Source organism: Parasteatoda tepidariorum, chromosome 9, assembly GCF_982258835.1.
Source record: "Parasteatoda tepidariorum strain Cologne lab strain chromosome 9, Ptep-v5.0, whole genome shotgun sequence".
In the NCBI taxonomy this organism is placed as follows: domain Eukaryota; kingdom Metazoa; phylum Arthropoda; class Arachnida; order Araneae; family Theridiidae; genus Parasteatoda; species Parasteatoda tepidariorum.
In genome coordinates this window covers 60,181,569-60,194,392 of record NC_141763.1, presented here as the reverse complement: position 1 = coordinate 60,194,392, position 12,824 = coordinate 60,181,569, and the positions used below count along the sequence as shown (strand labels likewise).

The window sequence follows — 12,824 nt, the reverse complement described above, 5'->3', positions numbered from 1 at the left end:
CAATTTATTAAAACCAATCCTTATTTTGATAAGAAAGCATAAAAATATATGAATACGTGAACATATATATATATATATATATATATATATATATATATATATATATTATGAACCAAAAATTTCCTTATATCATAAATATACCTTATAATCCATTGTTAATGACCTCTTATTACCTATTCATTCAATTGTAACAAAACAAATGATTCCATGAAATCTTTGTTCTTTTTCAGTTCCTCCATTTCGCCAAGAACGTGACGTCACTGATTCTGCCTAACTCTTTCAATTATTGGCCAGTCGATGGATGACATCATAAATCGTCGCTTTCCAGTGACCTTTGTTACGTGTCTCACGTGGAGTACCGAAATTTTAAAACACGAAAGCTTTGATGAATCACTTCTCTAACCATCATTTAAGCTTCTAGAAATCTAGATACTTCACATAGGTACTTCACTGGCGCCGACTTGGCGTTAACTTGCATGACAGTGCATGCGCAGTTGAGCACTGCTTACTACTGTGTATATAAGTTACGAATTAGGAAGATTTTTTTGTATTTTATTCCTTTACTATTGAATTGCACCGGAACAAACTCATTAGACTGCGAACAAATTGAATTGGGATACATCATCTTTGTGTCTACGGGTACAGACCATAGACTGATTTCGTGTTACACTTGGACTACTTTTGTGTGAATGTTTTATTTATATCTGTACCAATCTCTTTGGCATTGTGATATAGGTGTTTAGTTTATTAATATATTTTGTAAAATAAATTCAAATTTGTACAGTAAATCATGTTCATTACTCTATTGGGATAAACCTGTAAACTTCGGAGATATGATTAGTTTCTATGCTATATATTTTGGAAAGCAAAGCTCCCATTGCAACAGGGGTTCGAAAAACCTATATTGGTCTTATAAAATATTTATCTAGGCGTATAGATATTATTAAATATTAGTATGGCGTGGTTTAAACAAGCAAAGAGTGACTGATGTTTTCTAAAACGTCAGTAACCTAAATTTTAAACAAGACAAAACTTCCTTTTTTAAAACCAAACCATATAAGCTTTACAATGAAAAGTTATTTAAACAGGATTGTAATGATTTAGAATTTTTTTTAAATTGGTAGTGAAATTGAGAAACATATAGATATTTTAAATTAATCGTACCAAGAAAAAAAATTCCAATTTAAATAAAATACATGTAAGTGAATATTTTAGGAATGATTTTGTAATACTTAAATGGAAGCTAAATTCAAACAGCTTTTATTAGCCTAACGAGAACTTACCTACAATTTATTGATTTATTCCAGACTCATAGCAGAGTTGATTAATTTCCATAACTTAATAAGGGCGAAGGTCTCCAAATTTTTTTCCCCAATTAGATGGAGACCTATAATACAATAATTTCCATCGTGAAATTTATCTTAAAAAAAGGAATTCGTAAAATTTATGTTGAAAACACAAATAATTCGTGAAATTTAATTAAAGAAACAAATCATTCCTTAAATTTTCTTGGAAAAACAAATTATTCATGAAATTTATAGCGGAAAAACAAACCATTCATGCAAGTTTATTCTGTAAAAAGAAATCATTCGTGAAATTAATATTGAAAAAACAATTCATTCGTAAAATTCATCTTTGAGAAACAAGTCATTTATCTTGGAGAAGCAAATCTTTCTTGAAATTTTTGTTGAACAAACAAATCATTCGCGCAAATTTATCCTAGAAAATTAAATCACTCGTGAAATTTTTCTCGAAAAAACAACAAATTATTCGGGAAATTAGTCTTGACGAAACAAATCATTTGTGTTTACCATAACATATTAGGTTAATTATCTAAATTTGGATTTCTGAAACTTGGCAACAATATTTAAACACTTAAGTAGTTGCCAATCTAAAAATAAACCCAAGCATAAATGCACGAGCCAAAAGGTACATAAAGGCACTTTATGCATCACTATAGGATGTTGCGTTTCCGTAACAGAAGTCCTAAATGGGTTACAAACTTTTCTCTGGTATTCATATAGTTATAGTTACAGTTGAGTTCCCAACATTTAAGGTGATTGAGATGTAACAACTAATGTTGTCAGAAGTTGTTAATTTCACTATTACTTTGAAGATCTTAATGAGATTATATGGTTTCCGTTCACGTTGGCTTATCTTCGACTATTGTATGCATGCCAACTTTCACTCTTTTTAAAGATGACTTACTCGAGTGGTAGATAATTATAATAAAATATTATTTCGTTTTGTCACAGCTTAAGCACTCCAGAATATATCAATAATGCATTTGTAAACATTTTTAATCCCTTGACATTCGAAGACGTCTGGGAGACGTCATTTGTTTCTTATGTAAAAACAATAATTGACGTGTCTCAGACGTTGCAAGTTGTTGTTTACAGTGCAATCAAAGATCATTTCTATATCAAGAAATGATACGTCGATGGGTTAATGCATATACACGTAGTGGTAGTCAAAATAATTTTAAATTAAATACAAAAATTTTTTAAAAAAAATGGAAGAAAATTTTTTATATCCCTTCAAATGCTAAAATAAAATTTCATGGAAAATCTGTAAAAGGTAGCTTTGGTAAAACAGTCCTGAGTCGACACTAATAGATAATTTATTGATAATATACATTGATATATTATCAATAAATTATCGTTTAGGTCTTTCTTAAATATTTTATTGGCCAGAGAGTTATATTTCTTAATTAAATCATATTTGAAAAAAATTTATATAATTAAATCTGTAGAAAACAATCGATATTTTTTTGTGTTACGCTTAACATTCACTGTTGAAAAAATGAACATTTTAAACCGTAAGAACCGTAAAATTTACGAAGTAAATCAAATTTGTAGTCTTAACGGCATTTTAACATTCAAAAACAAGTTTTTTCTACAAAAATTACGGAGAAAATCCGTAATTAGACAGGTTTTTTTCTTATCTTAAAACAAGTATTTACAGCAAGAATAAATCTGTTGTCTCAACAGACATTTACTATGAGGGAACAAGTTTTCACTGTAAAAGTTATGAAGTAAATCTGTACTCACTCTACAGGTTATATTTTATGTCGGCAGAAATTGTAACTACCAGTCATCGCTGGGATTTGAAATCGCTTGACTTCATCAAGAGAGCCTGCTCTGTCCCTCAAGCCACTACGGCTCAAATTGCCAATTGTGATATTGTAAATATTGTATTAATTTGACAATAAAATCGAATCGGAATTCTATTTATACAATGCTCAAAAACATGAATTGCTAAAAAGTAAGAGTGAGTATAGAAATTATGCGTAAAATGTTTTAAGAGAAGCTAAAACTATATTATAGAACCCAAAACAGCATGGCAAAAACTAGAATTTTAACTGACAGTTTTAATCCGTTTGTGATTATGATGGAAAATGGCGAAAAGCCGTTTTGTCAACAAAAAGGTTTTAGATTGTTAATATATACGGAGAAATTCTGAAAAAAAACAACGGGAATTTTTACAATGCACTGTATTCAAATAAGCTAGAAAAAACTATAGGCTGTTTATTTCCTTTACGATTATACATTTTTAAATTGTTAATATAAAATAGTAGATATCGATGGATTTAAAAAAAATTAAATAATTGAATTTTGTTGTTAGAGCTTTGCACTTTTGTTTTCAATAATAATTTAAGAGCTTAGTGGAAGAACCAGGTAAGAGACGTTCTTAGAGTGGCTATTATCAGGGCAAGAAGAATGAAAAAGTTGTATCTGAACTATATTATGGATTTATTGTAAGACGAAGGCTAATAGTTCTTTGTCTTATTTCATTTACTACTACTCAATTTGAAATAAAAATCATGTAAACACACTGAAAACTAGTGTGGATTAGTAATGTTAAAATTAAAGTTAAACCAAAATAAGTAAATAAATAAATAATTCTGTTACATTAACATAACAGTATTAATGTCATCACTTTATGGTACTTTCCCTGATTAATAAATACTCCTCAAAATGTGACTTATCTGTGTCTTCCATTAAGTTTTACATTTAAGAATGAAATAGCATTTTTGTACCTGGCAATTTTCCACAAGAATCTATTTTTATATTTAAAGTGATAATAGATGTTTTGCTTTTCCATTTCATTCTTGAATTTGAAAACTTGGTTAAGAATTATTTCAATTATCACAACACGTGCATAATGGTATTACTTAGGTGTGTTAGAGTTGTGGCAGATTATAAAACTATATTTGTTTATAACCAATGTTTCAGTTTACATTTTACTACCACTGCAAAAAATTAAATTTGGAACGAGCAAAAGTTGGCAGTTATACATTTTCATATCTACCAACATTCACTCTATTCGAGAATAGATTTTCCAAGTGGTAGTAAAACAATTACCGAAAAACTATCTGCCTCAAAAATATATTTATATTTTAATCAGGTTGAAATTCGCAATCGTAAAGACTAATATGCTTTAATATATTTGTTGTAATCATTTATATGTAGTGGTGGTCAAACTCATTTATAATTATTATTATAATTCAAAAAGTTTAGCGGAATAACATAAATTTCGCTACCACTTTAAATATGGAAATAAAATCTTCCGGGAAAACCGGAAGAGTTGGCAGGTATGCATTTTAACCCTTTTCAACAAAGTGCGTTTGGTCTGGGACAAAACAAATTTCCCTAAAATATCCGAAACTACTAGAAATGGAAAACTCTTTGCATCTACATATTCACCGTTTAGTATAAACTAATTTTTAAACAACGCAAAAGTTTAAATATATCTTTTAACTTGGAATGCGCTGTTTATATTCACAGTAGCTAATGGTTTGCAAAAAGTTTTACTTGAAATTACCTCTGCTGGAAAGGGTTGAAAAGCTAAAGTCCGTGTTTGTTTTTGCAAAAAAACTTACAATATTTCAATGCAGTTATTTATTTCATCCTGTTATTGCAAGAAGCTTTTGTAAATACACTATTTGATCAAACTACTTGAAGGTCTAATAAATATTTTAAATGCAACATTGTATCTTTGTGTTTCTTTCATAAATGTTTTATACCGTATTTTCAAAATCGTGAAAGATTTCTATCAATAATGTATGTATGTATGTAGTTGATTTATGTCGCACTGGAGCTGCACAATGGGCTATTGGCAACGGTCTGGAAAACATCCCTGAGGATGATCCGAAGACATGCCATCACAATTTTGATCCTAAGCAGAGGGGATCCTAAGCAGAGAGCACCCCCGCTTCGGTAGCCCGACGACCTGCACTCGAAGTCGAGGACTTTACGGTAGAACAGTTTAACGAGGACCAATACCGCCCACCATCGGTCCCTACGCAGACTGATCCAAGTCGTCACCCACCTGCACACTAAATGCAGCCAGTGATGCTTGACTTCGGTGATCTGCTGGGAACCGTGTCTTAACGATCAGTCCATTGCGGGACGTATCAATAATTCAATAATCAATTGCCAAATTAAATCCGCGAAAATTCAGAGATGGAAGAATTCAAGATATGAAGATGTCCAAATCAGAGGCTGAACTACATCTTTGAGAATAAATCAATTAACTGTCGTAATTTTGTGATTGTTAATGTTAACTACTCATTTGCACAATTCATATTGAACGATACGTATTCCTATTGGTTGCTATCAAGCTGGTTGATCATTAACGAATTGTCAATGGACAGATAAATGGAGTGACGTCAGCTTAGAATTCTCCATTGACACAAATTTTTAAAAATGTTAGAATTAAATAATTATTTCTTTATTGTTACCACCAGTGGTGTGAAGGGAACATTCCCTTTGGGAATCATATTCTTTGCTTAGATTGTCGTGAAACATGAAAAAAAAATATATATATAGAAAGAAAATATATATATAGAAAGAAAATGTACCTTAATTCATTCTTAAAATAACTACACAAAATAACTACAATGCAATTTTGACATTTTATTTTATTTTATAACCGTCGTTGAACAGCCGACCCAATTTCATGGGCTTACGACTACTAATGTTCAACTCTGTAGCCTTGTAATTTTGAACCCAATCCAGAAGACAAGGGAACTCCTGGATCGAGTATTGGGAGAAATTTGCCTTCGTGGAGGACTTTTTGATGGAGCTAACCCGCATTTTGCGTTACATGGAGAGGAAGAGCACGAGAACCTCCCATGGGTACTCTGACGGCAAGGGTACTCTAACCCATGATTCGTCTACCACTGAGGTTATTTCACGTCAGCACTGTGCGGAATTCGCATCGACTGGGATTCGAACCCGGTTCGTCTCATTGGAAGGCGCAATCGCGTCCCCTGAGCAATCGCGGCTTGCAATTTTGACATTGTCGATATAGATGCAAGATGGATGTTGGGATGTATTTGTAAAGTCCTCTTTTGAGATCAATTAAAGCACAGATATCATACGTCTTCAAAAAGCCGATCAAATAAATAAATTAAAAAATAATAAAAATTAAACAAATCTCGCGCTTACCCAATGGTTACCAATGGGATGATCTGTCAACTCCTATGTGATTTTTCAACAACGTCGATAATTGAATATCAAACCGTAAATCGGTTACCCTCCATGCCTTCAATTCGCTCTCAAAAACTTTAAAAACACCACATTATCAAATCGTGATTTTTTTCATTTTGTGACGTAACAGATATAACCAACGTTATAGCCAAATCCGAAATACTCACCTTAAACTGCTTCTTTGTCAACATTTGGATAGGAACTGGGATTTTCTTCGAACAAGTAGAATTCGTTGCGCAACAGAACATGTTCACCACCCTTTTCTTGGTTACGAAGTTTGGGGCTATTTAGCTTTGATACATTAGAAACGAAACAGTTAAATGGCTCCAACCATCACACTTTGCCTATGGACAAAATTTCAAATTAATCCTTCGCTAAATTTCAATTTCACATGAGTTTCAGCACACCATTCGACTGCTTATAACAGACTACTGCATCAATTCCTTGAGATCTTAGTATATATGTGTAGATAGTGCGATGTTACCGTAAATCCGTCTCCTTGTGCAAAAGTTCTTTGAATTTATGTGAGGCAGATAATTCGCGTTCTTACTATGGTGGGGAATTCATTTCGGTTTCTTACTGATATAACTTTCAGTAAACACCTACTCTCACTGTACATATAATAACAAAGTGACCGACTTACACATAAATTTTATTTCTAAATGAAAAATAAAATTAAGAAGCTAATCAAAAGAATCTATCGGTGAACCAGAGAATTCGAAACTTAATGACTGTATGGAACAATAAATTATGAAATCAGAGTCAACGAATTAATCAGAATGTCAATAAATCAGTGACTGAATTACACAATAAATCAATATATAAACAAAGCAATAAATCAGCAAATGAGTGGACTACCTACTGATTGAAGCAGCAAATCAGTCAGTTAATGAATGAGAGAGCTGATAAATTATCGAATCACTAAATGAAAAATTCAGAGGAAAAAAAAAGATTCAATATGATATAAAGAAATGGAAGAATCCGTAAGTAAGCGACTCACTGAATCAATGTGTAACAATTAGTGAGTTAAAAATCATTGAAGCGATGAAATAATAAATTAATGGCTAAAGTAAAAAAAGAAAAAAAAAAAAGGAAAAAAAAAGAAAAGAAAAGAAAAAAAAAAGTGTGAATAAAGCACAAGTGCAATTACATATGCTATGAACATACTATGGTTTCAAGTCTATAAACAAAAACCTACCCTCACCTAAAAACCTACCTCACCTATACACCTTTCTCACTAATTTATATAATTTAAAAATATAATTAAATAAAGGCAAAAATCGATTATTTAATATGCTTTAAACTACTGTTGTATATTATTTTGGAAAGAAAATATGTGTCTTGGGAAAACCTGCCCTGCTATGCCTATAATCATTAATGTGGTAGATTAATAAAGGAAATTCCTACTAGCTTTGATGTGAATTAACTATCCTTACTACATGTTTCTGTGCCAAAATGCTCTTTAATCCCTTGCCCGTGGAATATATTTGAGAAAAACAAGCCAGAAATTGAAATTTTTTAAATTTTTTTTTAATTTTAGATAAATATTCGAATTAGATTATCTTAAAAAAAAAAGAAAATTAAGCAAAATAACAACTATATTGAATATTTCCGCATACATGAGAAATGTTAATGAATTAAAATAAATTTTTGCTAAACTTATAGCTAAATAAATCCAATGACATAATTTTCAATCTAAATACAATAAACTAATGCAGCAATATTATTATTTATATCAACTGCCATAAATTCCATGTTCCATGGGAAGAACTGCAAAATTACAAAAATTGGATAAATGGCATGAAACTGCCGAACTTTTCACGAGAAAATTGAAATTGGCCCCATTTTCTGGGAATATGTTAAATTACATATTATGCATTGGACTAACTGAGTTCGGGCTTCACAGAATTGAAGCACCAATTTTTCTCTGCACGTATAATTAGTAAATAAATTTAAATTAATAAAGTTCTCATATAATTTAATTATCAAATTACTGTCTCTTTTATGTTAAAGAGTTTTTCTCATTATTTCAAAATGGAAAACTGGCAGGTAAAAAATAATAATTACTCAAAAGCTCCAATTTTTCACAATATTTCAAAGGGAAGCTGAAAAGGTGAAAATGCCTGTTACACTTTTTGAATTGAAAAAAAGCATTGATAGTGAAAAACATTCTAAATCGCTTTCTAAAGCATAATTTTTGTTATCACTTTATATGTTTTTTAAAAAAAAAAAAAACGGAAAAATTAGTATAACAGGTTGACTAAATAAAGAATTTATAAACTACTCATGTAAGAGGCTTAGCTCATTGGCAAAAAAATAATTACATTAAAAACAATTAATAGTGATATAATTATTTTAATTCAACATTTTACATCTCATATAACAAAAAAATAATAATGGTGAATATGTAAGAAAAAAAAATTTAAAAATTGCACTGTATTTGCAGATGTGGTGCTGCCATCTATTTTTATTTCACGAAACAATCACTAATTTTACTTATTCGATCATGAACTACATAATAATTGTTAATACAATTTTACTTATTCAAAATATTTAAAAAAATGACAATTTCACAACTCTATGCGATAAATGCTTAATCAAGTTTTCATCTACTTTAAAAAATAAAATACAGATAATAATGATAATGTTAATAATAAGAAAAAAAAATTACTGAATCAAGCTATAGAATTTGATCTTTTTTTTCTTTCTAACAGCACTTAATAAAAGCGTTGAATTAACTCTTTTTTAAGTTTAAGAAATACTATCGAATTTGAATTTAAAAAATATATAATTGCCTAAATATTTTAAATAAATGTCTTATGCACTGAAAAATTAATAATGAACCAAATATTTAACAAAAATGTTATAATCACTCTGAGGGCCTAGTGCTGCCATCTATTTTTACACAACGAATAATAAAATACTAAAAAATTGTGTTTATTTAAGGAAACCTAATATCAAAAACACGTAATTTATTAATTTCAACTACTATCAATTATTATAATTTAATTACATTTTCAATGAACTATATAATACATTTACAAAAAGTTCGAAATGCAGGTTGACTAATTTTCTATCAAGTTTCTTTTTTTAATGAAATATGAATAAATAATGATAATATTAATGCGTTGATTCGAAAAAAAAGCTACTTCCTGTACAGTTTTGTAGGAAACTTGTAATAACTATGCTCTTGAGCCTAATTAATATATATATATATATATATATATATATATATATATATATATATATATATATATATATATATATATATATATATATATATATATATATATATATATATATATATATATATATATATATATATATATATATATATATATATATATATATATATGGCAGCAGCATTGATGAATAATAAATAAATATGATAAAAATCTCTCTATATTAAAGAAAAGTTACTGTCGCCGTTGTTGTGTGAAATCTCAGCCGTTCTCACTGCTATAACTTAAAAATTATTTTATGAAACAATATGAAATTTTCTACATTTTTAAAGAAATGTTTAAAAAAGAATTTTTTATCAAAATGTTATTGATGTTGTCATTAATTTTTGAGTTATTTTGTTTCAAATTTATCGATTGCATTTTGCATCGCGGAATTCAGTTTAGTAAAATTTATCAACTGAGTCGGGATTTATTTTTTATTATTATTATTATTATTGTTATTGTGATATTTATATGTTAAAAAAAATATGCATCACATCTCATTTTGTTTAAATTTCGAATTTAGGAGAAAAGTGGTTGATGGTTTTTCCGATATTTTAATGTAAATTGAAAAACTAGTTTCAGTAAAACCATACGTTTTTGTAGTCACCTATACTTATGACTGAAGATAAAGAAACTGTTGACTTTTCATGAATTAATAAATTTTAAAATACTAAAAATACTTTACCACTAAATTTAGAAAATTACTTACTAAACTAAATTACCTTTTAATTTAAAATTTACTAAATTTAAAACAAAACTACTGTTACTAAATAGTATCAATAGTTACTAATAATAGAAGCTTAGCGGCAACAGAATTTTAATTTTTTTAAAATATTTTTGATACAATTCGGAAACGTAAATAAAAACTACATATTTCCCCCCGCATTTAGGACAGAACCAATACCATATTTTCTCTTTTCATGTCAAAATAAAATGTCTGAGATTGTTTTAATTAGGAAGTTCGATGTTTATATTTACATAAATTGATGCCAAGAGTTTTTAGATTTTGCATTTGATCGCGTTTCCTCCCCTCCTGTTCTTAACGTTGATTGTGACAGCGAAAGAAAAATGAAGGAAAGGATAATTTCTGGTGTTGCCGATGTGTGACGTAAAGCTATATCCTTTTCTTCTTCTTTTTTTAAAAATAATTTTCCAGCAGGCATTTTTCAGTTTTTGTCCTTGCTATTTGATTTTTTATACTAGTATAGGTTTTGCAAAATTTTCCTTCAATTAAAATTTGTAATTTGGTGAAACTGCTTCTCTTTTCTTTCTTTATTCTTTTTTTTATTACTAATTTTAGCCGATTTTGAGTATTGGTATGCAACGTAATTCTACAAAGATATGCGGCTAAAATTCTAAAAAAAATATATATAAGATAAAAATTCTAAATTATATGAGGCTAAAATCTACTAATGTAAAGTACGAAAGTATCAACAATCACAATTTCAATAATTCTTTGTTATTTGAATTTAATAATATTTACGTTTTTTAGGCTTAATAGCTAAACAAAAAGAATTTTTATGTACTGTTTTATTTTTTTGAAAAAAAAAAGGAACCAACACCAGATGAAAAATGTTTAGGGCTGTCATTTATTTTCAAACACAGACAATTTTCATAAAAGTCTTATGAAAGGAAACTCATCGTGAAGAAAACATGGATTCTTCAGGATAACTTAGTTGTGTAGTCACTTTGTTTCGGCTTTCACACTTGTTTCAGAAAAACCTGTGTACAGCTTTAAAATTTTCTTATAACATTTCTAAAAAAATTATAAATTTTTTGTTTGTTAAGACACGGGCAAAATACAAAACGAAAAAATAGATCAATAGAAAAATAATAAATTTAATTTCTGAAAAGTCGCGGGAAAACACAAAATTTAAAAAGTAGATTAATGGAAAAATTAGAAATGAAATTTCTGTAAAGACACGAGAAAATACAAGACGTAAAAATAGGTAAACGGAGAAATATGAAATGGAATTTCTGTAAAGACACTGGAAAACGCAAAAGTAAATCAACCGATAAGTAATTGCTGTAAGGACACGAGAAATAGTTAAAAACGTAAAAATAGTTCAAGGAAGAAATAAAAAGTGGAATTTCTGTAAATACACGGAAAAATTCAAAACGTAAAAATAGGTCACTGGAAAAATAAGAATTTTTTTTTTTTAACGAAACAAAACTGCGGAAAAATGTTTAACGAAACTGTTAAGTTTCAGACACACCTGCTGCCGGTAATTTATCAGTTTTTTCAAGAAATTTTTTTCACAGTCTACGCTTAAAAAACTAATGATAAATGATACTATCACAATATGGCCCCAAGATCATGAAATTAAGATTATATCTATAGAATGCATTAATAAATGGAACATCAGAACTAATTTCGATCTAATACATTACATACCAAGACGACGTACTGAGATCGAATTCGAGATGTTTTTTGTATAAGTATCTTTTCCGCAAGGGTGGCAATTGCGCGTGGAAAACAACTTGAAAGAAAGATTTGGGCAAACCTGATTTTGCAAATCGCTTTGATCTGATAGTTTCAACACCTAACTTTCCGTACATTGCGAATAAAAAAATAAATTATATTAATTAATAATAATTATAATTATTGAATAAATGATATTATTCAATAATAATAAACAAATTATTCTTTTGTTCTAATAATTTCAACAAACTAATTGTCACTTTTAATAGTTCAAAGAAATGACCTAAAATACGCAAATTGTTTTGTGCAGACACTGTAAAAAATTCCAGATCAAATTACGGTGAAAATTACAGGTTCTCGGGCGCCAGAACTTTTTTCCATAAAATTTTACGGAACAAAAAATCCGATTTACCGAAATTTTTACAGCAATGTTTACAATGAATCACTGTATTTAAGTAAATATTATTGTAAAAATTACGGTATAAAATTTTACCGTAGACATGAATTTTGCCGAAATTAATATATGTGATCTATATATGTGAAATTAATTTTTACAAAGGATTTTCACATATATAGATGTTGAATTTTTTTACAGTGCATGACATTTCAAGTTCTGAATATCAGGCACACAAACGTACTTTTTCTGAACAAATGTGCCGTTCCTTTGATGGATTTGGATACCTA

The 12,824-nt window shown here is 28.9% G+C and overlaps 1 protein-coding gene across 2 annotated transcripts in view; it reads left to right on the top strand.

The window, feature by feature from the left end:
* The window catches only part of LOC107456596 (uncharacterized), a 67,366-nt gene extending 66,597 nt beyond the window's left edge, over positions 1 to 769 (top strand). For both annotated transcript variants that reach the window (XM_071186813.2, XM_071186811.2), the window contains exon 6: positions 231 to 769. In XM_071186813.2, the coding sequence (XP_071042914.2) occupies positions 231 to 255 (25 nt within the window). In that variant the 3' untranslated portion in view covers positions 256 to 769. The remainder of the gene's footprint in view (positions 1 to 230) is intronic.
* The last annotated feature ends 12,055 nt before the right edge of the window (positions 770 to 12,824 follow it).